The following is a 27,152-nucleotide window of genomic DNA, read 5'->3' on the forward strand; positions in this document are numbered from 1 at the left end:
ACTGTTTTAATATTATATAAGGCTCATAACCAAACCAGATACTTCATATAAGTTGTGTTGTATTTATTGATTTAACACAATATTATGCACCTTGCTTATATGAAATTATGAAATGAAAGTACCCGAGCTATGATATCGATTTTAACTTTACTGCAATGAGTCATCCACTTTTAGTTAATCTGTGAAATTGAAAAACAGAATCTTGTCTATTGTTGTGATTTGACGTCACGAGAGTGGACGTCATCTTGAATAAAATTCTTATTTTTATTATTTATTTTGTTAAATTAAACACGTAACTAGTACGATAATAAGTGTTTCCAAACGTATAGCTAAAATATTAGGCAACCTTGTGATGAGTTTAATAGTTGTTTATTGTGTTTGTATCGAGTGAAGGTGACGCTTTGTGAGGTGATGTAATTTAGGTGATTGGGTGGCTTCCTAGTTCTAGGCAGTACAATGGAGGAATCTTCATTCACGATCCCGGCCGACGACAATGGTGATACTGAGCTCGACCCTAGAATCCAGGTCAGTGAGTGACAATATAATGTTCTGAGTAAAAGTAACGGTAGACCTTCGTAACAGCAAAGATGAGCGTTAATTTTGTAGATTATTTCGCCAACGAGCATAATGGATACGATATACTTTATCAAAATATGAAATACGGACTCATTGCCAGCAAAGAGCTCTCCGAGTACCTTAGAGAGAGATCGAACATAGAAGAGACAAATTCTAAGTCTTTAGCGAAACTAGCTAAGCAGGCGAACAGTAACTGCGCACAGGGGACTTTCGCGCCCTTCTGGGGCGTGCTGAAGTGTTCCGCGGAGAAATTGTCTAACCTACACCAACACATGTTCCAAAAAGTCAGCGAACTGGTGAAAGATGTCGCGCGCTACGCTGACGAGCTCCACAAGAAACATAAGGCTGTAAAAGATTCCGAGTCGAACACATTAGAAGTAGTTCTACTTATACAAAACACTAAGCAGGCTCTGCAGAAGGCCAAAGATGTGTACACCACCAAATCAGCAGAGATGGAGAAGTTGCGGAAAGACAATGCATCTGCTAAAGATATTGAAAAGGCTGAAGTGAAACTGAAGAAACTGCATGAAGATTACAGACAACTGGCTGAAAAGTACAACCTTGTGAAGCAAGACTTTGAAAAGAAAATGACACAGACATGCAAACACTTCCAGGATGTAGAGGAAGCACATTTGAAGCAGATGAAACAGTTTGTAAATTCATATGCAGACATCATACAGAACAACCATGATCTGATGGGACAAGTACACAGGGATTTCAAACACCAATGCTTAGAATTAACTGTGGAAAAATTATTGGAACAATTTTTGATAGAGAAATATAATTCAATAGAAAAGGCAGTTTTAGTTGAGCTACCACCAGCGCTTCCTAAGCCGGGGTCAGCAAATAACTCTATATCTGAAGCTGATCAGATATCTACAGTCTCAAATGGGTCACACAAGCCTCCTCAACCAGCTAAAGCACCTAAAAAAGAACCATCATTTGCCACTAAATCTTCAAGAAGAACGACCTCCCTTTTAAATCTGTTTACACCAAATTTCCAAAGTAAAGATGAACCTACAAGCAGCATTGAGGGTAACGCACCATGCTCAGCTCCTTCAAGTCCCAGTGGAACTCCGGCAACACCAGTGGCACCTGACAAAGATGAGAACATGATACGGAATCCAATTCGTGAATCTAAATGGTTCCGGAGACCCAAGCCAAAACAAAAGAAGTCTAAGAAGAAAAAAGACGAGATATCTGAAAATGCTAATGCAAGTGATAAGGCTGATATAGAGGAAAAGGAAGAAGAAGCACCCACAAAAGAAGACTTGATCAACTCTCCTGAGGTGGACGATGAGGGATACTGCATCAGACCAAAAGACGAAAAGGGCAGTGTGTACTCATCAACAGATTCAGACTCTGAAGAGGAAAGGGAACAAAAAATTCACGTAGAAATTAAACCTATTTCGAATGGCGACGCGCCCATGTCGGCCAGCGTCGACGAGCTGCGGGCCACTGTGGAAAATATTTCTCTGTACAAAATCGGCACCACGCGGCGCGGCTCCAATGCGAACACGAGCAAAGCAAGCAGCGATTTATTAGATTTGAATTTCTTTCAAAGCCCCTCTGTTAGCAATCCCACTTCGCCTCACGCGAATGTTTCAAATCCTTACGCGCCACTGCAAGGAAATCAGTCACATTTACTTGAGAGTCCAACGCCCATATCGAACGCGGACGTCGGCGACCTGTTCTCGGAAGTGGGCGAGATGAGCCAAACAAACATGCGCACCTCCACACCGACGATAACGTCAATTTCCCTGCCGCGTCCGCCCTCAAGACGCTCCGAGGGCGACTTCCGGACCGCCGGCTCCACCGGATCCCGCGGCCCGTCTCCCCTCACCATCGGAATGGCGGATACAATACCGTTGGCTGTCGCTTTCCACGAGATAATACATTCTTATTTCCGGGGCACAGAGGAATCTAAATGCCAAGTGAAAATGTCGGGCGACATGATGCTATCGTTCCCCACTGGAATAGTGGGTGTGCTCGCCAATAACCCGAACCCGGCGAAACTATGTTTCAGGCTGAAAAACATTCACAGATTGGATAACGTTCTCCCCAATAAACAGCTAATCTCCATAAACATTATGATGTCGACACGCGACAGCACTGTCGTAGAATTCAACATGCCCGCACTGACCTCACTATTGAAACGACAATCCGAAAAGAACCCCACCGCGCAATACTTTAACGTTGACATACTAAAGTACCAAATACGACCGAAAAGCGGGGCCGCGTCGTGTCCCTTCCAGCTGGTAGCTTATTGGAAATGCGAAAAAGACCACACGGATCTTAAAGTTGATTATAAATATAATTTGCATGCGATGAGCCCGCCGTCGCCGCTGCTCAACGTGTCGGTATGCGTGCCCATGAACGGCGCTGTCAGGAATGTGATCGCAATGCCGAAGAACATTTGGAACGCGGAGAACGAACAAGCGCTATGGCGGTTCACCGAATTGTCTCAGCACTCTGAGGACAAGGGCGTGGGCTCGCTGCGGGCACGCTTCGAGCTGGGCCAGGGTCCGTCGAGTAAGTCGACCATCTCCACCCAGTTCAACTGCGAGGGCGCGACGCTGTCTGGCATTGAGTTCGAGCTGATAGGCAGCGGGTACCGGCTCTCGCTGGTGAAGCGCCGCTTCGTGTCCGGCAAATACATTTGTGATAGTGAAGTGCACTGATAGGTCCAAATCCCCTGTGAATCCGCCAGTCTGTGTCGTAAATCTCGTTGTCATATTCCTAAGTGCGTATGCGATGCGTAGATTTTTACATTGAGGTATATGCTCGAGTACCTTGTAGGACTTGTTTCCTGTCCATGAATGTAAGCCGCAATTTATATCACAACACATTTTTGTCAATTTTCGAAGTAAATTGTTAGTTTATAATTTCGAAAAATGTATTAATAATTAAGGATGTATTATGCTGGATTACTAACTTATTTTTTCAGATTAAAAATCGTGCCATTTTATACTGTATTTAAATGTATTTTACACTGAGTAATGTTCCTTGCACATAATGTATACAATGTCCATGTTCAATGTACAGACTGTTAGAGCATTCAAATCATATGTCACTTTAAAACAGTGATTGATTTTACTAATTGCATAGACATGGAGATTTTTCTTTAACCCCAGATGTGGAAATGCTTCAAAGAAATATTTATAAGCAAGTCAATAAGAAATATTGACTTTAGACTTTAAAATTACCCTCATCCTCCTACTTTGAGTTGAATGGAACATACATTATTAATACATGTACTAAATTTGATTTTTACAATGTTTGCACACATTTGTTTTCTTTAGAGGCCTAACTGTATGCAATAACTTTTCTCTTATTTAAATGTGAATTAAAGGCCACAACTGACACCTGATATGTTTTTTTTTATCAACAAACAAATCACATTGTTTTATACACTGATAGGCAATGAGGATTTGTAGAATCTCTGTTGTTTGGAACAATATTTTTTTTATTTCAAATATATTTTCAGTAATGAAAATGGTTTATTTTTTGAGTGTGTTTAGTTTGAATATAAATGAGGAATGTTTGGTGTCCATATCTAAATTGTAGATGTTTGCGAGTAGCATGAGCCCAGCATTTATTTTGATCACAATCTTAAAGTTATGTTACTTTTGTTCGTTCAAGTTTGTCTTTTTGTTACATTAACTTCAGTGCAAATGTAACTTATTTTTTTTATAATTTTTAAATCATTTGTAATCTCATAATTTATATTTTAGTTAGAATACTTTCGTCATTTGATTTGTCATCCCAGCGGCCTAATTTTACTGCATGTTGTCATAGGTAAAGATAAAAGTGACTGTGTTATTTTCGTTGAGCAATATTTTCTATAGGAATATTTTTATTTTATTCATACCACTTCTCTTTTCACCAAGAAGAAATGAAAATTTGATAATATTTTTTATTCAAAATAATACTAATATGCATCATAGCACATATTTTTGGTTCTTAATGTAGTAAATAAATGTTGCTCAAGAAAATCAGCACAATTTTGGTTGTCTTGTAAAACCCTTACCAAATGAGAAGTGTTCATACCAGACCGTTGCTTTAAGGTCAAACCATTTCTAGTACCTACTACCGAACCATTCCATTTGTCTTTATCATTTTTATATTAAGTATTATTTAATTTATATTCAATCATTATTATATTTTAATAATTTGATGGAATTTCATTCAGCAGGAATCCAATTGGATTTAATATGTTTTAATTTATTTATTTGGATTTTTATTGGTTTTTAAATCTATTTGAAGTGTGAGAATAAGAACTTACTTACTAAACAATACAAATCAAACATAAAGTACATCACAATATAATGGTATTGCCAGAGAATAAATTGTAATTTGAAATCATACATTCAGTATTCAGCTAATAAAGTGTACTAAACAAAATTTACTTTGCTCTTACACACGATAAAATTAGATTAAAAAAAATGTGCAAATACCAACGCGTAAAACATATTTTTGTATCGTAAAATTTATGATATGTAATTCTAATGTAATGTAACTATGTTAATTTTGGAAATAAAATGTAATTTTAGCATTTCACACTGTGTTTTATCGTTATTTGTTTATGCCAACATGTCAAGATAAATAAGTAAGTAACGTTTGATTTTGTAGTCGCTTACGTTTGTAGGGACAGGAAACAATCCTAGCAAGGTACGTTTAGATAAAATATTTTAGTTTTTATCATTTTTAGATAAATGTAAGTTTGGTAGAGTATTACAGTAATGGATGGGATGTTTCCAGTCTCTACATGTTGCTTGTTGTTGCCTTATGTATGGGAGGTCGGAGTGCGCGTGCCGTGCAATTGTCTCAAGTTGTTCACCAACTTTCAGGTGGAATTGGAGAAGCTGAACGCTGCCACTGATGAGATCAACAAGCTTGAGCTGGAACTAGATGTGAGTTTATTTTATTAAGTACTATTAGTTCACCACTCTGACCATTTTAAAGATGAAAAGATTTATTCCAAATAGTGGTCTTAGTCTGTCAAATTTCATACAAATCCGATTGGAAGTTTCATCGTTTACTTTTAACATCTAAGCGTCTCCGCAAATTCACATTTGTATTTATTAGTAATAAGATTGGCTATTGTGATTTGCTCTCGGGTGTGCCTTAAAAGGCTTGAACGTCATCGTTATTACTATGCCACATAGGACTATTGTCATTATGAATACAGCGATGGCTATACAATTTTAATTGCTCTTAAAACTAAATTATTAGACTTCTTCCCGATGGCTACCTAGGGGCTGATTAACGATTACGAAGAACCTAAACATTTGACAAAATAATATTTTATCTTGTGTTTTAGTCCAATAATCAGTGTCATGTCAGAAAGGAAGCCCTTTTAACATACAAAACAATGAAACAATAATAAGAAGCCTGTTGTAATGTCAAAGGCTTTTTATTATTTATGCCATAAAATTTATAATGCGTTATCATAATAATATTCACAATGACTATAAAAACAAATATGAAGTTGTTCAAACCATAATCTGATTATCACGTTTCAATTCACACAGATTTCTGATATATATATATATTCAAATGCTACTCATATTTTTTTATGTAAACAAAAGGCAAAATTCGCACCGCGTTAATACAAGGTTGAATTAAAATGCGACCTACTATTCTAAACTGTTTGAGGTATACTGGTTTTTATCAAAAATATTTAACTTTTTATTCATACTAAATTACAGGTTAGCGATTTGCCATATTTTGGCATAATTATCGTAAAAACGATACAGAAAATCAAAGCATATTGGAATTTAATTAAATTTGTGATCTTAAAGTTTGGTTGATACTGCTTATAATCTATGGGTAGCCTCACAACTTCACAGCTACTTGCTCGTTGAGTCGTGTAATATAAATAAAATCACCCATTGCCTTCAATTTAGGTATATCAAGTGTCCTTTACAAAACTACCATCCATAATGGATTTTTATCGACAGCCGTCTCGATACGTATTTCGTTGTGTAAATGCGCCATGACCGACAGCGAAGCATTAATCATTGACAGAGGTACAGCCAAGGTCCCGCGCTTTCTTTATGTTGGTTTTATTTAAATAATAGAGTACCTTCGGGAAAGTCCAGGTCGGAAGTTAAAGGTCAATTATTGTGACCTTCCGAATGGTTCTGTTGTATCAACGATTCGAGATCATTTGTTGAGTCATAACTGTAAGTAGATAAACCTTGTCTAAACTGGTTAAGCAGCATGTCATTATTTAATATCAATCCTTAAACATTATTCTAACTCTTAAATAGAAGATGAAACAAACCATTAAATCATGATTCCAATTGTATTCTCAGTGGAATCCCTTTAACTTTTCTCCAAATGTCTCTACGACAAAGCCACTTACTTCAAGTGATTCTGTTCGTGTAAAGAGCCGGCTCCCCTTACTATGGTTTCAATCAGACAAGGCTAAGGGTCAGCGCACACTTGGCGAAAAACTACTCGAGCTATATATATATTTTTTCACTGAAAATACATTATGAGATTCAATTATTGTTGAATATATTAAGAATTTTTTCCCTTTTGAATGTTTGTGAATATTGAAAATTATAGGTCATAAATTACGCATCCAAATGTCAGCCCTCAAAAAAGCCATAATCAACACGTCATAACCGATTTACAATTTACATAAATCTAGATCATTTTGGCTGTGCAATTCACGGCTACACAGCTCATAGACATTGCCTCACATTGCCTCCAAAACCCAAAATTAAAAAAAAAGTGAAGTCTCCCGTCAGGTGTGAGCCATCCCTCACTCTCTTGGACAGTGCATCTCCAATCCATCGTACGTGGCCGACACAATACACGGCCGGTTCAGAAGGCGCAACCGTGAAATGACGTCTTGCGTAACATAACAAAGGAATCCTGTTATGAGCCCACTTCGCATCTCGGAATGTTAGCTTTCTTGGAATATTAAGTGGAGATGAGTTGGTTGAATTATTTTTGTAAAGAATTCGACTATTATAAAAAAATACATTATGATCAATATTTCTTGTTAAAGTCCATTCTATGTAGCTTTCTTTAGATGTAGATTATGTTACTAAATATATATTGTTTACATGTTTATTTAGGTTAGATTTTTTAAAAACGTTTATAAACGTTAAACTGTTCGAGTAAAACGTGTGAAAAAACCATCTATTACAACATATTTCTGTTGTCGTTTTTCTTAAGAATTAACATGACGTGATGTTACGTCAATTTTCTAAATGAAAATAAACAGTAACTACCATTGTTTTAAGTAGCTGAACGTAAATTTGCATTTAATTATTTCAAACACATTTTCCAGCTTGCATTGAATGCTGGACGTATATTTACGTTTTTAAGTCTAGACTTATGGTTGAAGTGGGTGTATTCACGCGATGAGTAATTTGCATTTGAGGTTACTGCGGAAATAAACCTAACCATATAAAACTTTTATATTTGGCTGCATTTTCGCCAACAGGATTAAATTTGGCACAAAATCTCTTCCAGCTAATCTCGGTCTAGTTCCCAAATGGGCCGGGTCGTGAAGTTCTATATCTAGGACAGGCGGTGAATCTCTATGATAGATTGCATGGATGCCCCGAAGTATTGAGGCAAGGAATTGTCAATTAATCGCTAAAGAACCTGGAAACTAATTAAATATGAAATGTAAATTATTTAGTTAAGATACATCAATTTATTTGTTTGATGATACGACGTATATACACGTGCGTTGTAAAAACTCTAGTGGAGTCAAAATTGTTAAAGCTTATAGATTCTGGTTTGAATGTGTTATTATTGCTTATAATTTACGACACACGCTATGACATCATTCGACAATATTCGTGTACAAAAATAGATGTTTATCCGCTTTGTAAAAATGTTATAATCAAATCACCTCTGGCCTAATTTTACGTGTTTATTAAGCGATGCCAAATGTATATGTTCCTGTAAGTTGAAACGTGATGTTGAATATGTTTTGCAATGATTGATGATGCGATCCTGTTCATATAACAACAAATGGTTTGGTATCTTCAACACTCTGAACGGCACTGATTGTCATGGTATAAGCCTTAACCTTTTAAGCTATAAGCTTTGTCTTCGTCAGCTTTAGGCATTTTGACCTCTCCATTAGGGCTTGTAGACCTGTCAGCGATTCTTGACGTAGGTTCGCTTTGGTCGGCCTTTTCTGGCAATCGCGTTTACGCTTGCTTTTCTTTGTATATTGTTTTAATTATTCTCTGGAGTATGATTTTCTCTTTATTTAGGTAATTGTAATAAAGTGGTAATTCAAACAAAGTTAATGTTTAGTTTGGCTTTCCTAATCGTTGACGTCTCATCCTCTCCCAATAGCTCATAGCCCGTTAGTGGGTTTCTCTCAGCATGATCACTTGCTTTCAAAGCGTTGTATGGGTGTAAAGCATTCACCCAAAAGTCCGGTGTGTTTGTAAAAGCCGACCCTTGTCGGATTAACAAACGTAAGTCAAGTAAAAAAAAGTATAATATATGCAAACTTTAGCTACATTAATAGCTAGATTGCCTTCAGAATAATATTCACAACCATTACATATGAAATAATCAGTCAACACATAAATGTTAATTGAATAACATAAACAAGTCACGAACGCACTTTAATTAGAAATATTCCATGTTGACACAAAGTAACCTACATGCTATATCTGAGACATAAAGCAGTGTGAGGCAATGGGCTGGGCCGCCATAATTGTGCTGGTTTCATGATATGAGTATTTATTGGTCGCCAATATAAACTGCATATGCAGTGTACATTGTCGTAATAGAAACACTGTTCGTAATCCAGTTTCTAGTTAGAAGCAGATAATTTGTCATATTTTAATATCGTTTTTTTTTTATTCCATCTACCATCGGCTTTCTTAGCCATAATTATTAATTAGACGTGAACTCGGTTGGGTATGATATTTAGATACAGTCACCTTCAAGTATAATCTAGACCCTTGGGTTAAATATGTGTCAACTTTTTGGTCAAGTTACATTTTCATGTGTGTTGAGAAACTTTTTAGCTAGTTAATTTCTATATTCAATATGTCTCTTCTTATAGCGTTAACTGTTATTATTAACCTCTTTGTTTACTGTGGAGAATTCTAGGATTGCATAGATTTTTGTAGATAAAAATCCTTTTTTTGTTGTAATAGTAAGCTTGCCTTCATAGATCTATCTATGTCCGCTAGATCAATCTAAATTCTCACGGTGCATTCACCTTTCTGTATTTGGTATTTATTTCCATGTAGTTTTTGTTCCGTGTTCCGAGCAACCGCTGTGTGCACGGAAACGGAAGTTGTAAGTTAACAAACGTATTGAACATTAAAAACCGTTGTGGCACAAATTCAAATGACAACAAAATAATGAGCAGAAGGCACGCTCCATCTGTTAAATCGGCAGTGAAGGATACATTTTGTTTGTGATGTATCAACGAATTATCGACTTACTTTGATACGCGAAAATTGAGAATTTTACACCTTTTATATGAACTATTTTTGAAAACTAATGATAATGTAGTATCAGCCATGTTTGTAAGCGGTCCCACTTCTGGGCACGAATCTCTTCTACTAATTTGGGGGATTAGACCTTAGTCCATCACACTCGCCTAGTGCAGGTTTGCCACTTTACATACCCTCAAAATTCTTATAGAGACCTTCAGTATTCAGGTTTCCTCACGATGTTCTCCTTCACTGGAAAATCAAACGATAATTCACAAAAAACACACACGTAATTTTAGTAAAGTTAGAGTTTTTGCCCTTTCGTTTTTAACCTCCACCACTCTCAACTAAGGAATATTGGTTTTAAAATGCAGCAATTAACTTAAACCTTTGTATATAAAAATTCAAGGATCAAAAGGACTCGGGAATCTAAGAATATCATCTTTCAAATTTTCAAAGTCGATGCTGAAGAAGTTTTCCCTGTATTTAGTAATGTTGTAGTAATTGCCCCGATAAATATTGGTCATATTATGCGTTAGTCCATAACACGTTTGGAAATTAATTGTTCCTGTGAGACATCTGTTCGCAATAACCTCGTTCATCTAAACTCTGAAAACCTTTTATCGTGCAATACGCTATGCGGATGCTGATTACGCCATATTGTCATTAACCAAAGCCACAGGTCATTATCAGTATGGCACGTTGCGGGTTCGTTTGAAGGATATTGATTCAACTATAGTTTTTTCAATTTTGCGAGAAAATTGACCAATATTGCAATAGATTCGATCCATAAACAGGAGTCCTTGGTTTACATATGCAGCTAGACGAACTCTTAGAACATCTATCATCCCTGTTTCGTTAAAATAAAATACTTTATTTATCGCGTAGGCGAACAAAGTTGCACTCATGATACGTCAAAACAATTTATAAAAATTATAAAACAAAGTAGCCAACACGGGTTGGCAGGTAGGGAGAAATATAAGGCTAACACGTGGCGATCCTCACCGGTGAGGACATGAGCCCTAGCCTAGCTAACCTACCAGTTATTACCTTCCAAGCAATATCCATGCATATTCCAAAAAAAAAATACTACAAAGCTATACATAACCTTATTCACGCAAAATCCAATAACTTAGATCTTATGTTCGAAGAAATCTCATAAATATGAACTTGGACATAATGACGTCGTATATCAAAGTACATTACAAATATTTCTACACAGCCGCTCGCCTGATCGGTAAGGTACGAGGTCGGAGTCGGCAGATTAGGTCAATTGCACCGCGGCCGGCTGTATCATAGTTGATGTTTGTTTTCGTCATCCGTGCATCGTCAATTGGCTCTTTGTCATCTCTAACTATAATGGACAGATGGATATTTCTAGATTCTTTTGCGTAACTTCGTAGATATACTGGATTCATATTTGATGTACCATTGGGAATTTTATTGTTTTTGGTGCTGTTTTGAAAAACGATGTCCTTGTTTCGAAGTCTAGCTATTCTGACTATTGTGATAGCGGTTGTGTTAAGTTTGTTAAATCGAAGTACATTCAACGATTTTTATTTTGGAGTAATCATCGAATATTTAAATACTTTTTTCGGGTGATAATTGACTTCTATGTTAAAAACGATTATGAGTTTTATAGATGTAGGAATTGTTTAGTTTATCGATTACCTCACTATAATGGTAAACAATACTGACAATAGTTTTACAGAACAATAATTAACAAACGTTTGTTGAGCGGAAGATCAGAATGTGCATTCCACAGCATCGTCAGGGTATTCAGTAATAATGAAATGCAAATTAGATTGATTGTATGCCATCATCCAATATGCATCCAGGGTCTTCGTTCTTAAAAGGTTCCTGTGTTGTTTATGTATGAAGCTCGGATCTGCATAAATTTGTTTAAGCACTTGTGTTTGAAATTCCAATTTCCAGATCACAAGCGCATTCCAAAGCTAATTATATCTCAATTGAGCCAATCAGAGCACAAACGAGTTGGAATTTGATTGTTTATCAGCAATAATCTAGCTAAATACATATAAAAATACATGTATGTAGGTATGATTCTTATAGACTCTGAAACGGCTGGAGTGATGTCAATGATTTTTGTAATTAATCTATGGATTAGCCTAAAGCATGATCCTTTAAAGTTTAGACTACCAACTTCTGGTGGTACGATTACTAAGTCGGATCACCAGAAGTCATCTGGTTCTAGATAACTAGTGCTTCCTTTGTGTAACTGAGGAGGATTGCTAGTATTACTATGAGGGTTTCTATAAAACCCGAGCTATATATATTTTTAATACAACAAAATTTTGAATCAAAGCGCTCCCCCCTAATATTACACGTCAAGTCTCACAATGCTTAGTAATTTCACTGGCTTCAATGTCCTTCAAAGCGGAACAACAACGTCTGTACAATGCTTGGCGTCAGATGCAAACTGGTTAGCGATAAAGTTATAAGATTAACTGAGGATTTCGACTGATTTCTGAATGCCTTACGAAAATATTTTTTTTTATGCGTGCACACCAAAGTAACCCCAATGCATCTGATGGTAAGTAAAGTAGTCCAATAGAATGTCGACTGACGATAGATGATTATCCCTCGGCAGTCGATGCAATTATGCCGGCCTGTTGGAACCGGATATACACAGACTGATCCCGAAATGCGACACACTTACGTGGGCCACTATGGCGGGTTTGAACACCTTGTGCACGATGGTCGGTATCCGGGCGGATATAAAATATATCCTACCACTAGTATTAGTCAGTTTAATGGAATATCGACTGTATAAGCAATTCGGATATGGCGAATGTTTGGATAAAAGAATCGTATTATAGTCCATTGAAAAGTTACATTTGGGGTTGCGTTTTTTAGAGGACGCAATTTTATTTTTTTGAAGTGTAGGGGGGGTCAGTCTAAAGCTAAAACCAAATTTGTGGGGTCGCCACCCTTGTCCCACGGCCGCCATCTTGAAAATAAGGGTTGAAATGGTTTTTACGATGTATCTCTTAAACTATTTATCTGACAAAAAAAATGTATAAACATTTTTTGTTGCAAATTAAATTCTCTACAACTATTCTTACAATAAGAGAGGTTAGAAATAATAATAATAATAGCAGGCAGATGTTCTTTTGTTCCCTAATAGTCCCTTGGGTATTTGGGTATTAATGAGAGTACAAAAAAAGTATTATGAACCTTATAAACACACGTTCTGATGACGTTGCAATGGACATTGCTTAACATTGAATTTCTTAACATTTTCGCTTATAACTTTTTTATTTATAGTTCTACGACAAAAAGTTACAAGACCAAAGTTGTAGAGAATTTAATTTGCAACAAAAAATGTTTATAATTTTTTTTGTCAGATAAATAGTTTAAGAGATACATCGTAAAAACCATTTCAACCCCTATTTTCAAGATGGCGGCCGTGGGACAAGGGTGGCAACCCCACAAACTTGGTTTTAGCTTTAGATTGACCCCCCCTACACTTCAAAAAAATAAAATTGCGTCCTCTAAAAAACGCAAGGTAAGGCCTAAAAAATGTAACATTTCAATGGACTATTACCTAAAGCTAAGTAGTAGTAAGGCTTGCGTCATTTGTAAGTTGTGACATATCTGTTATCGTCATATATTCTTTGTTAGTTACTTGGTGCCATGTATGTTTGTTCGTTTCTTCTTTGTTAACATAGTTTTTATCTCACGAATCTAAGACTCATTGCCCTTTGTCGAGAGTGCCTCTTTTATCGTGTTTGTTTTGTAATAAGAGATGCATATTGTTTTCATTAACGATCCAAACAGAATTTCAGAATATAGGTCTGTGAGTAATTCGGATTAAAAAACCCTGAACTTATACTTATGGTTTCGTACTGAATCCTTGTGCCCTTTAAAGTCTTGTTCTAGTCCGGGTTGATATTCGTAATCTTTTTAAAATATGATCTATGCTACATCTTAGCCCTGAAAAAGTACGTAAAAGTCAAAAATATTAATATATATTCATTCAAGATCACAATAATTACTTAATAAAAAAAGAAATTCATTATTTTCATAATAGATTAGATTCAAAATATTAAACAAACAATACTACGTCACAGATCCTAAAAAATAATTCACACAAAAATATTGTTTATTTGCTTTATCTTACAGGTACAAATATCCATTATTAAAGCACTCCTCTTAACTATGAAACATACTTAAAAAGAGTGCTATTGAGACATATGTAGACTGCTACTGTAACATGTATATAAGAATTATCTCCCACTTCCAGGAGTCGATGAAAACATTCCATTTGCTGCTGAACGAGACGTCGCGCCGGCTGCAGGCTCTGTCCAAACGGCTGGGCACTTGCGTGGACAAGTCGCGGCCGTACTACGACGCTGTGGGTGTCGCGGCTAACGCCAGATCTGACTGTCAGAAGGCTGCTGTCCAGTACCAGAGGGCTAGTGGTAAGATATGATTATTACTAGTTTCTGCTCGCGGCTTCGCCCGCGTGAAGGAGTTTTCCGGGATAAAAGTCCCGCTAAATAAGTATCCGAATTAATTATATTTGTGACTCACTATTTTGGTTAAAGTAGCTTCCAAATAAAAGGTAGATATATACTGTCGCGGACTTTTATGTAGAACTTTTTAAGACAAACAATCCTACAGTACATAATCTTTGTCTAACTCCAACAGTTTAGGCAGCGTACGCCAAGATAGATTTATTTTTCCGACTTACTTGATATATATCGTTATATTATGACCAAAGAACACAAAATCATTATAAATTGTAGTCTATGTGTTATTCTGATGTATAACCAATATTACTGTAAAGTTTCATCCAAATCCGTTCAGTAGTTTTTTCGTGAAAGAGGAACAAACATACATACATCCATCCTCACAATCTTTCGCATTTATAATATTAGTAAGATATCTGGAAAGACAGGATTCAATAAGTCCTGACTTCAGTGTGAGGAAATATAACCGAATTTTGGACTCACCTAGAACTATATTTGCAGTATAATGAAATAGAAAAACTGGTGAAAAATGCTGTCTAACCCGATAATCAAAATGAGTACTTCACGGTACAGAACCTAGCTATTTATAATACTAATTCTGTGCTATAAATATTAAACAAAACTTTGCCAATTAAAATTTTCGTACAAGCAACTTTGCGATATCCAAGCCTTACTACGCCCACCTTGTTTACAGACATAAGCGGATTATTTGCTTTAAATGGCTCTAATGTGCGTGATGTCATTTCTTAAACGACTGCTAGTTAATTATTTTACCTTTTTGACATTTGTGGAGTGGACACGCGTTAATTAACGTTGCATTTTTCGACACGGCAGTTACATTGCATGTGATAATAAGCAATCTGCAAAACAATATATAGAGTCTGGCCAACGAGTCCTGTCACAGAAATATAGCGGCAAATTTATAAAAATCTACGGTTTGTAACCCCGTGAAGATTAAAAAGATGAGTTTATCTTATAGTTATATTTTTATTAATATTTTTTTTAACGATCTTAGATAAAAACATTAGTCACTTGATGTTTACCCGTAGTTATAAGGTATATTTTTTTAATTTACCGCCATATTTCTGTGCCACGATTCGTTGGGCAGAGTCTAATAATAATACTATTGTAATGCCAACCATCAAATAATGCTGCCATCATACCATTTCTGTGAAAGAGAAGCGACAGCTTTTGCGTCAACGTCATTAGATATCAAATGTTATATAGAAAATACTTGCCCTAATATAATCAGACATCTATCACAATTGTCATGTCTCAGGATGGCGAGCGCAGTGGAATACCAAATACTTAGTTCAAAGTGTTTGATAGTCTTTGTACTGTTTATGGGCGGTCGTATCGCTTACCATCAAGCGAACGACATGCTCGTCTCGGCATTCAAAGCAATAAAAAAACAAAAAAAATTAGCATCGCATTCTGTCCTCTCGTTCGTCCTTGACCGGTATCCGATCTGACTGCGCAGGATGTCCGCCTGCCGTAGTGGGTATCACATAACCAAATATGCTGACGATTTACTATTCTCGCCATAGATAATTATAAAATAATGCATACAATTTTGCGGCTGTTGTATACACGATTAGATTTTAATTACTGAAATATGTGTTATTTGGTGCCGTTTCTGAACACATATTCGAAAAAAAAATATGATATAAAATTATTCCTAGAAAAAGGAAATTTTTGGTCAATAGTTATGTTGATTCTTAATTCTGGTTTTCTAATATCCATTAGTCAATTCTTACAACTTGATGGATTTACTATTATGGATTAATCTTATTGTCCAATCATTGAATAATCATTTCTTACGCACATTTAGTATTCATTGATGAACGTCAATCTAGCGTGTGTTCTACATACAATTTGTTATTCACTACGTGTTGTGTCCATAATTTTATGCAGGATATATGAAAATTTTTCTTACCTTTTCCATGTACCCCACTTTCTTTTTGTAATTAAGGTCTATTGTTACCAATATTTTTGTTCTGGCTGAAGTTAGTCACGATGCGGTTATTCAATAGAGATGTTAAAGAGTGACAGGAATGTACAAGTAGAGTTAACTCCCAGTCAAAATAATTAGCCCTACTGCGATGATAAATATGACGATTTTATTTTTTTTTTATTTTATAAACGCTAATAGCTCGATTCCCAAACCTGTCAGAATAACGTATCGATGCTCGTTAGTTTCCCATCAATTCGACAATCCGCAGTGACCTGTCTGACCTTGGCCTTGTCCACCGGGTGCAAAACTACGCCCCACAGGATGTCGGCTATCAGCCGCACTCGAGATTTGTCGATAGCGTGAATAGCTAGGGTGGATTTATTAATGCTGCAGATAATGGAACAGACGCGCAGGCCGTGAACTTCCGACGGTTCCTCAAACTATGAGATTCGGTAGGGCTTGGGATATCGAATAACATTATTTATTTCCTTCCATATTGTCAAAGTCCCTCGCAGTATCTATCTGAATGAACACGATAAATTCAAAAAATACTGAACGGATTACGATGGAATTTGGGTTGGAGATATTTTGAAACCTTGGGAAGAATAACTCTTTTCACGCAGGCGAAATCGCAAGCAAAACTACACTAGCTTTATATCTAAAAAAAATAATTTTTCGCTATCAAATTAATTACTCAAATTAACCTTCTAATTATTGGAGGTTATCATTGTATCAGATAAATATTATACAATATTAGGCAGGTTAATGAGTTATTGAACATTCAGGGAATGGCTTGTTAGTTTTATCGCAGTGATGTAACGGTTACGGTTATCAAGCACGTGCACCGTACAGACGGACAATTGTTTGTAATGCGATACGTACAATTTGTGCCAATTTACATACGCCGGGTGGCGCGCTGTTGACTGAGATCGGAGTCATGATTACGTGTACTGCTAGTTAAATATTTGATTCTCGTAAGGTGTATATTTAGAGGTTTTCTTTGGGTTCTCTACCGTCGTTATATAAATGTTTTTTTTTTCCAAATGATTCTACTCTGGGTTATTTAATTATGGGGGTATGTAAATGTTTTGATTTGTAAAGGTTTCTGAGCTCGTAGTCAATGAGCCTTTAACAATCGTTAATATTAGAAAACGAAAAAATCAAAAGAATGACATATCCAAAACAATAATTGGTAATTGAAGGTGTTGGATGGTGTTTCTACTGTTTATGGCGGTCGTATCGCTTGCCATCAGGCGAACAAGTTCGTCTGGTCATTCAAAGCAATTAAAAAAAATCGGAACGATAAGTCAGTCCCCAGGAAACTTCATTCCTGTACATAACATTAGCGTTATCGATTGTAGGAAGGCATTTTTGCTTCGGCCGTTGGTTGTTGATAGCAAATAAGTCATTAATTGGATTAACATAGGTCGGTTAAATTTTTAGGGTTTAGGCCGGCGGAAATCGAGTAGACTATTAAATAATAAGCAAATTTTATGCATCTCTCAGGGACCACATAGCGTAAGGAGGTAACTTTAGAATTCAAATATTAAAGGCCCATTGAATTCGGTCTCAGGTGGTTCCCATTATGGGTAAGTAGGTGAGCGGCTTTGAAAGCCTCGCTTACGTGATCCGATTTGTAAATATGAATAGGCTTATTGCGGCTTAGTTTATTCTAGTGTTTAAATTGAATAAGCGATCATATTTTGTTGGTGTTTCCGTACTTTTTTCTGTTAGAAAAATTATCTTGCCCTTTTGAATCCAGATTGAATGAATCCCTCCTAGCCGAATCTCGACCACGGCGGCCAATCTCAACGGAGATCAGTCAGGTACACAGGAGATATTATAGTGCACAAGTGTGTGCGCTAAACACAGGTGCACTCTCTTTTCCTTCACTCTCATAGTCTGGTGAGACGGAAGACGTGAATCCAGATTACTATCCCTAAATGTAACATACCATTCCAAATCAGCGGTGGTGATACCTTACCATCGACCACCACCACCACCTTACCCACTCGATATATGCTGTAATGATTTTCAAATAAATAAATTGCGGGGACGTTGCCGCCCACAATTTCGCGTATTCAGTAAAAAAATTATCATACGCCACACAGGAAATCGGTTATCTGTGGGCAAATAAATCAACGCGACACGTTGTGAAGGATGCTACATCTGTTTGTATGTCTATTGATAACGTACGTATGGAATTCAATTATATAGTTACATAGCAGTTATTCTGTCTGAGTAGAATAGAATATGTTTTATTTCAGGGAACATAGGGTCATTTTCAATAAATGATCTTGATTTTAGTGTTAGGTCTGATCTGGAGAATAAACCAATTAGGTCATTTATAAGCATGTCAAAAATACTTTGTTCTGATTGGCCAATTTGTGCGATAGATCGAAAAAGGCGGTTAGGATTGTTTATTCAAAATGGCGGACACATAAAATATATTAATTAATATTGAGGTGTTTTACATTTGCTTAAAACTGAAAATTTAATTGAATGAAATTGAGATTGTTAAATATCTATGTTTAATTGATCTCATATTTTCTTTCCTCTGTTATTGTTGAGTCTAGATACGTCAAGAATATCACACGAAATTCCAGACAGTATCAAAACGAGACAAATGTTTATATGATTCGCAAGTAGTTTCGGGTTATTGGCATTGAACGTCTGGAATCTGAATCATTATTTGATATGATAGAATACTTGGGCTCAGTTTGGGCTTCAGTTGAAATATATATTGTTTTTAATATGGATTCTCAATATTTTTTAATATGGGTTTTTTTTTCTACAATCCCTAAAAGTGCTCGAGTCGCGGAATGGAGCTACACTGCCACCTTTAAACTGACAGTTTCGAGGAAAACCAAATTAAACGTAACGTAGATGAGATGGTAGTTATCTACAGTTTAGGTTGCAGTCATACTTGGTTTGGCATTTTATTAAACGGCCAGAGGATTAATTTGCTATTTTGGAAAAGTGTTCTATTTTACTGTTGGTTATTCTTTAATGAACTAAATCAATTCCATTAGGAGCGTTTTCGTGTAAAAATGTTTAGCCATTCTCGCATACAGAATTAAAATATGTCAATTGGTGCCTAAATTTTCGGAAGCTAATCCTTTGGTTGCATTTCGTCCTTTGGCTTTGCTCTTTTACCTTAATAATGATTCCGATGACCGCAAACTGCAGACCGCAGCTGCTGCCATGTGCCCAGTTAATTCTAGTTACTTGATATAGAAATACCAAGTAACTTCCAAATAAGGTAGCGCCGTTGTCTGCGGTCGCATATTTAGTTTCTACGGAATGCTACTGCAGCTTGTATTGATGTTCGTGATCAATACAAATTAGTATTACATTACGTCATTTAAAAACACTTAACACAAATTTGGACCATCACCTAACAAGTCTTGAGGTATCATTAACATTAGAGCGTTGCAGTCCACTGCTACACATAGGTCTCTCCCAAGGTACACCAGAGAGACCGGTCTGCTGGTTTATCTTGAGGTATAAGTATAAGGAATTACTAGAGACTCGATCCTACAACGTGAATTCGAAATAAATTATTTGCGAAGTATACCAACATTTGTATCCGCCACCTGTTATCTTCAAAATCACTTTTTGTAATTAATCATTATCGTTTTAATAATTTTGCCGTTCTTTTTACAATACTAACTACAACGAAACACGAAAAACAAGGCGTCAAAATGTACGCTCCGTAAATACAAATAGTGTTAAAAAGTTTGTAAAACTATATTTAGAGATTAGATAAGCGACAGACATGCGATATTATAATGTACGGTTATCAGACGACCTTGCGTGACTCACGATAACTTGGGAGCTGTGGATATAATAGAATTACAGGAATGTCTCTAGTTTATAGGTTTGTTTTTTTAAACGTGCAAGGTATAGTGCCACACCCCACCACCCCACTGCACCCGTAAGTGGAGTAGAATCCAATAGAATGTCAACTGACTTGTCGAGATATGACCACCTCTCGGCAGTCGACACAATAGGGGACCGGCCTATGCTTGATTTTGTACATTATTCTATATGTAACGGTTAATAATACGAAAAAGAAACACTCCTGCGAAACCTGCATAACAATTGGTTAAAAAATGAGCTAGTAATTCATATTTAAAATATTGTAACGTGTAGAAGTGGGCGCGATGTGGGAATATCGCTTCATCTCTTTTTTTCGCACGCGTCGTAATTCCCAATGACGTCACATGTGGATATTTCGTCTCTTTTTTCTTGTTAATTACCCCTTCCACCGAAATTCAAAGACTTATAACTTGTTGATTTTTTACCGGATTTTAATAATTCCTTCTGTGTTATAATTTATATTATGTAAATATTTGATAATACTAAAGAACAAAAATTAGTCCGGTACCCTATTATGCCGGCCTGTTGGAACCGGATATACACAGGCTGATCTCGGAACGCGAAACACGTGGGCTACTATGGTGCGTTTTAACACCTTGTGTATTGTGGTCGCTATCCAGGCGGATATAAAATATAGCCTACCACCAGCATATGTAAGTATAACAGGTATGTCTGTTATATAATAAAAGTTGAGGAGTTTGGGAAGAATTTAATGTTAGTTATGGTTTTTGGTATTTGGAGTATGATTTAGAGATGGTCCCGTTTGCACATCTGCTTCTAAAACCTTTAGCCAGGATTTACAATACATTGAGCTCTGAAAGTCGAAGCTAGTGTACATTTTTACACCCACGGATTAAAACAAATGAAAAAAATAGTGAATTGATAGTCAGTATATTTTGTTAATGTTTTACTTAATTTGCGTACAAACTTAATTGTGAATAAAGTAATACGGAATGTAGGTAATAGGCAGTTTCCCAAAGGAAATCCGACTACATAATATACACACTACTAATATGCATAAATGCGGTTTGCACATCGTTCAAATATAATTAGATTTTATATACATAAAAAGGAAGCCGATAGGAATCGAGTTATACGGACCCTTGACCACTGGTCTTAATCGGACTTCATAAACCCAACTTTCACGTTCTCGATCGCCAACATGATAATGAAAGTGAAATCGCAGGAGCAACGTAACATATGTTTTAGATACAACACTTTAATAGACAACACTAATTGATGTGTTCTTGAACACAACTTTATTAGCGATGGTATGTGCTCGCGATTCTGTATGAATAAACGGCGAAATTAAAATGGGCTAAAGTCATCGATATATACTACGTACAGGATCTGGCATTCCGAACATTCACTGTGTTCAACTGAAGTGTACTGCAATCCGGTATTGGTTCACTTATACTCAATTTAAAGCACTTTAGTACTGCAAGTTTAAAATTTGGTAAGATGATGGTTGATGTTTTAGCGCTGCAACAAACTTTAGTTCTAACTCCAGATTTTGAACAAATAGTTTATATGGACGTTCGTGTCTATAGAATATACTTCAATGGCTATAGCACTCAGATTGCAGGAATAATGTGACTTCCGATTAGTCTAAGAATTTTCATAACATCGTTGTTCTAGATATAACCTCATAGTGTATGAATCGTAAATACAAATTGATATTCTTATACCATTATAACTGAATACTCCTCTGTACAAAGAAATGTATCAAAAATATCTTTATCAGTGATATCTTTAAATTGTTGAGTAATAATTTGCTGCGTAAGTAAAAATCAAAACGTATTGATAACGGTGAAGAATTGGTTGTTGGGCAATGATAAAATTGAATTGGAGGATAAGAATGGAAAATTTAGGATATCAGTGTTTCGGTCGTTTTTTTATCGCTTGGAATGACGAGACGAGTTTGCCATTCACCTGATGGTAAGTGATACGACTGCACATAAACAGTAGAAACACCATCCATCACCTTGAATTACAAAGTATTATTCGGCATTCCAGTGCGCTTGCCATCTTGAGACATGAGATGTTAAGTCTCATTATGTCCAGTAGTTACATTGGCTACAGAGTCCTTCAAACAGGAAAACAACAGTTATTACACACTGCTGCTTGGTGGCAGATATAGACGTTGCTGTTTTACCTACCCAGGCGGACTCTCACATAATATGAGAGACTTACCAACAGCTGGTCGTTTTTCTAGATGAAGAAAAGAAACCGGTTAATAAGGTTTTAAAAAATTAAACCTTTAAAAAGCATTAGGTACCATAAACCATTTCTACTTGCTAAGCAAGGATGTCTGCGCAGGGGGTTTTCCCATTATTGGCGCTTGGGAAGTCCTTTTCTTTTTGCCAAAGGGATGATTATAGTGGACTCCAACTTTTATCATAGTACCGAGTCGTTGGAGTTGAGAGTGAAGCAATACTTCCGACTTGGAGTGGCATTACTAATGTAATCAGCAGGGCTATCACCCATCTATACTATTATATAAAGCTGAAGAGTTTGTTTGCTTGTTTGAACGCGCTAATCTCAGGAACTACCCGTTCAAACTGAAAAAATCTTTTTCTGTTGGATAGCCCTTTGTTCCTGGAGTGCTATAGGCTATATATCATCACGCTATGACCAATCCGAGCAAAGCAGTAATGAAAGATATTGCAAAAACGGGGAAAATTTATTAGTTTTGAGAGTTTCCGTTTCGTGCACTGCGTAAACGGTTAAAGTTATGCAACAACGATGTATGCCGGGATTGTTCCTCTTAAAAAGTTCTACAAAAATATATAATATTATAAAGTCACCCGCTGCATCTGTCTGCCTGAACGTGTTAAACTCAAAAAACTACCCAACGTATTAAGATGAAATTTGGTAAGGATGCAGTTTGAGACCCTGGGAAGAACATAGGCTCCCGGGAAAATATATTGCGTGACTTTTATAACGGAAACCTTTAACCCGATAAACTTTATAACGCGGGCGGAGCCGCGGGCCAAAGCTAGTATTTTATAATAAAAGTGACTAGTTTCTGTTCGTGGCTCCGTCTATAAAATAGTCTATTCTGGATAAAAGTATTGCATAGCACTCAATTATAATGTAGCTTCCTACAACTGATGGGATTTTCAAAATCAGATCTGTTGTTGTGGTCAAACAAACAAAAACCTTAGCCTTATAATATTTAGATCTCTTTTGTTACTTACAGAACTGCATGCAGCCGCCAAGGAGACGGTGACCCTAGCCGAGCAGCGGTTCGTCAGCAAACAGGATGAGTGGCAGTTCGACAGTAACTGGCAGGAAGTGCTCAACCATGCCATCATCAAGGTACACCATCAGGCTTTAACCAAAGATCAACCAAGTACAGTTATTTGATATTTTTTATTGAGGACTGGGATAAAGTTACTTCGCTGCACTTGGTGTTTACTGAAATTAAATCCAAGGAATATGTCAACCGGAAGGGATAAAAGTATCCATTGATGGTCAGCACAAATATGCCGGCCTGTCTAATGACTTCTTTACGCTATGTTTGCAGCACCTCATGTCGTGCTAGAATTTGAATTTTGATACACAATTGATAAATTGTATTATTGATTGCAGGTTATGGATGCTGAGAAAAGGAAAGCGGAAAGTGGACGTGAACATCAGAAAAAAGCGGCCGCGTACATCACTGCTGAAAGAAAGGTATATACAATCTGAATTTCCGTCAATCTTGTAACAAACGCTGAATGTAAAGTATCATTATCCAATATACAGTGTTTATTAATTATTATATTGTGAAACGATACATTAGACTTACTACATCATTTTTAATTTGATTCCATAACAAAACAAAAAAGCGCGCCATTTATATTACCATCTTGAAGTTAGTCATTAAATTTATTCTCTGCGCCTCCCTTCAGTTTTAGGTTAATAATAAAAGGGCGTCGTCGTATTTCAGGCCATCATAGTCAAATTGTGGGTATATTATCTAAAAATCAAATTAAATAGTAAAGCAAATTTTATTAATTTCCCAGGTGGCAACACTAGAAGAGAATCTAAAACGAAACATCATAAAATCCCGCCTATATTTCGAAGAGAAGAAGCTATGTGACGAGCAATTGCAAACGCAGAACGAGAAGATTGATAAATTGCAGCGGTTGATAGCCGACGCTAAGTACCGCTACTCCAAATCCTTGAAGGCACTCGAAGAAATCTCCGAAGAGATCCACAGACGCAGAGGAGAGTATCCACCAGGAAAAGACAGCATTCCCGTAGGACCACGAGAGCCAGGCGTGGGCGCAGAAAGAGATCCAGTACACGATGAAATAAAAACTGACAAGGACGAAGAGTCGAACCTACAGGAGTTGAGGATGCGTGTGAGGGAGCTAGCTTTGAAGCCGATAGACAAAGACATCGAAACGGATGAGGCCTGGGCTTTAGAGCTGAACGAGACCATCAATAAGCTGGATCAACTGTTGATGATGAAAGAGAACAACCAGCAGAAGAGATCGAAATTCACGGCAAGCTCACCGAGGAACTCAAGCGCACCTTCCACCAGTACAAATGCTGGTAATAAGTACCAACCACCAAGCGACACTTGGAATAATGATAGCAATTTAAACAGAACCAAATCGATCAGTCGTGAAGTTGTTTATGAGCATACTAACCCACCGATAACTAAGTCAGAGAAATCTAAAAGTATGATGTCCCTTGATGTTTTGGCTTTAGCCAGAGATACCAATATTATGGACAGGGAATCTTATTTAAAGGCAGTTATAGAGGACAAGTCTCCCACAGGAACTTATACAGAGAGTAATTCTGACAGAAACGAGAGTCCAGACGAGATACTAATGGTGGAATGTGATTCCAGTGATTCCACGCAAAATCCTGTAATCAGAATGACAAGCTCTACAGTTTCGGATAGTGACAACAGTTAAATTTGTCGATAGGGGCGTTTGCATGATCATTTTACATCTATCGGATTATATTATTTTGTTTATTGATAAATACTAATTGGATAGATTCCTTGGTCAGTGACAATTTATAAAAAAATTGGTCATTATAATTGTTTTTAATGATTGACGAAATAAAAAAAATATTTAAAATGATCGTGTAAAGACACAATAACAGCGTCGTATTTGGTGACAAAAAATCGTTTTGTTTCAATTTTTAAATGTTAGGTGTTTTATATAAAATAGAAAAGTAATAAAAATAATAAAATTAAATTTCGTAATTACGGTTTTTGTAATGTAGTTAGTTGTACACACCAATGCTATATATAAATTATTGCGCAAAGTGCTTACATTTTTCTTCCAAGATAAAAATAATTTTCTACAATAGCATTACGTCTATTATACAAAATTTAGAAACAAAATTCAATGTGATTTCGAACCCAATTTAGTTTCAAAACGAAGGTTAACCATTGTCGTCCAATGTAACTTGATTTCGTTAACATTTGAGTTACCTTTTATCCCTAATTATGAGTACTATAACGGAAGCCTAAAGGAACAATAAGCCGAGATATACACAGTGCACAAGGTGTCAAAACCCGCCATAGTGGCCCACGTATGTATGTTGCGTTCCGGGATCAGCCTGTGTATATCTGGTTCCTACAGGCCGGCCGAATTGTGTCGATTGTCGAGGGATAATCATCTCTTGTCAGTCGACATTCTATTCCACTTCTCTCACCATTAGGTGCACTTTGCCTTGCTCGTATACAAATATAAAAGTTTAGAGACTATTAAGCGATACGTTTCTTAGTCATTTGACGTGGACTTTATATTACTTTATACAAGGATAATTTTAATTCTGGTTAAAAATATAAATATGTGTTTAACTGTTTAGTACATTCTAATAAAAATATACTAAGGCAATAAAATATAAGCACTTTATGCGACTTCTTAATCCCCTTTTCTAAATCACGTTCTATCTTCTCTCTAGCATATAGATGAAGCTGATGCCTCTGTAATGGCTTTGTCAAACCATAAGTCAGTTTTGTAATACGTCGCATACACAGAATGTGTTGCGAATTCGCATTGGTAATTAGATATTTTGACAGTCAGCAAAAAAAAACTATTATAAATTTAATAAGAAAACCATGTTTTTTTATTTTAATAAAACACTTTTAGTTTCACAAAATTTAATCAGTGAAATAATTATGATTTCATTATTAACTATATAACATTTCAACCACAAAAATTAATGTTTATCGAACTAAAATAAAAATTATAATAGATTTTTTATGCCGACTGTCCTTTCACTAGGTATACTAAAATGCCAAGCTTAATACACTAACTTATATATGCACGACAACTGAAAACAAAATATTAATACCAAACTAAACGTTCTGGGCGACGTAAAGGTTTCAGAGCTAAACTGGTTTTAATAAACAGCAAACTCGTCTCGTCATTCAAAGCAAAAAAAAAACTGCTCCGCGCTTCTTAAATATAAAGGTGGATTCAGACACCCAGGAGCGGTGCCATAAATAACCTTTTATGTGCCTTACGAGAGCCTTTATAACTGTGTGCATGACCCAAAACTTAGTTCTGGTCTGATCATTTCTGCGCCCCTCCAGGTCTGCTCCATGTGCTTAGGCACTGCTGCCTCCGCACTAGTTATGGCGCAGGATAGGAGGTTGTGAACGACATCCAGGAAAGAGCTATTAACTCTCGGTATTATACCTTATTACTCCTGCGCCGACTCCACGCGTTTGTTTTATGTAGTCGTGCAAGTAACTCGCTTCCAAGCCATAATATTCCACCGAACTAGTTCACAAATGTATTGTAATCTTGATGGTTGTTTACGGGCATGGTTGTGGATGCTGATTGA

General features: G+C 36.4%; 2 protein-coding genes across 2 annotated transcripts; both read left to right on the forward strand.

Annotated features, from left to right (window-relative positions):
- The first annotated feature begins 195 nt into the window (after positions 1–195).
- On the forward strand, positions 196–25,557 carry LOC115452916 (SH3 domain-binding protein 5 homolog). The gene is made up of 6 exons (XM_037439575.1): positions 196–525; positions 5,427–5,489; positions 14,284–14,461; positions 23,551–23,669; positions 23,943–24,026; positions 24,359–25,557. Exons 1-6 carry the CDS (start codon positions 457–459, stop codon positions 25,259–25,261), a joined length of 1,416 nt encoding a protein of 471 aa, XP_037295472.1. The 5' UTR covers positions 196–456; the 3' UTR covers positions 25,262–25,557.
- Positions 471–5,134, forward strand: LOC115451505 (F-BAR domain only protein 2). Its single transcript, XM_030179851.2, has one exon. It carries the CDS (start codon positions 588–590, stop codon positions 3,255–3,257), a length of 2,670 nt encoding a protein of 889 aa, XP_030035711.2. The 5' UTR covers positions 471–587; the 3' UTR covers positions 3,258–5,134.
- Positions 25,558–27,152: the final 1,595 nt, after the last annotated feature.

The sequence above is a fragment of the Manduca sexta genome, chromosome 17, assembly GCF_014839805.1.
Source record: "Manduca sexta isolate Smith_Timp_Sample1 chromosome 17, JHU_Msex_v1.0, whole genome shotgun sequence".
Lineage (NCBI taxonomy): Eukaryota > Metazoa > Arthropoda > Insecta > Lepidoptera > Sphingidae > Manduca > Manduca sexta.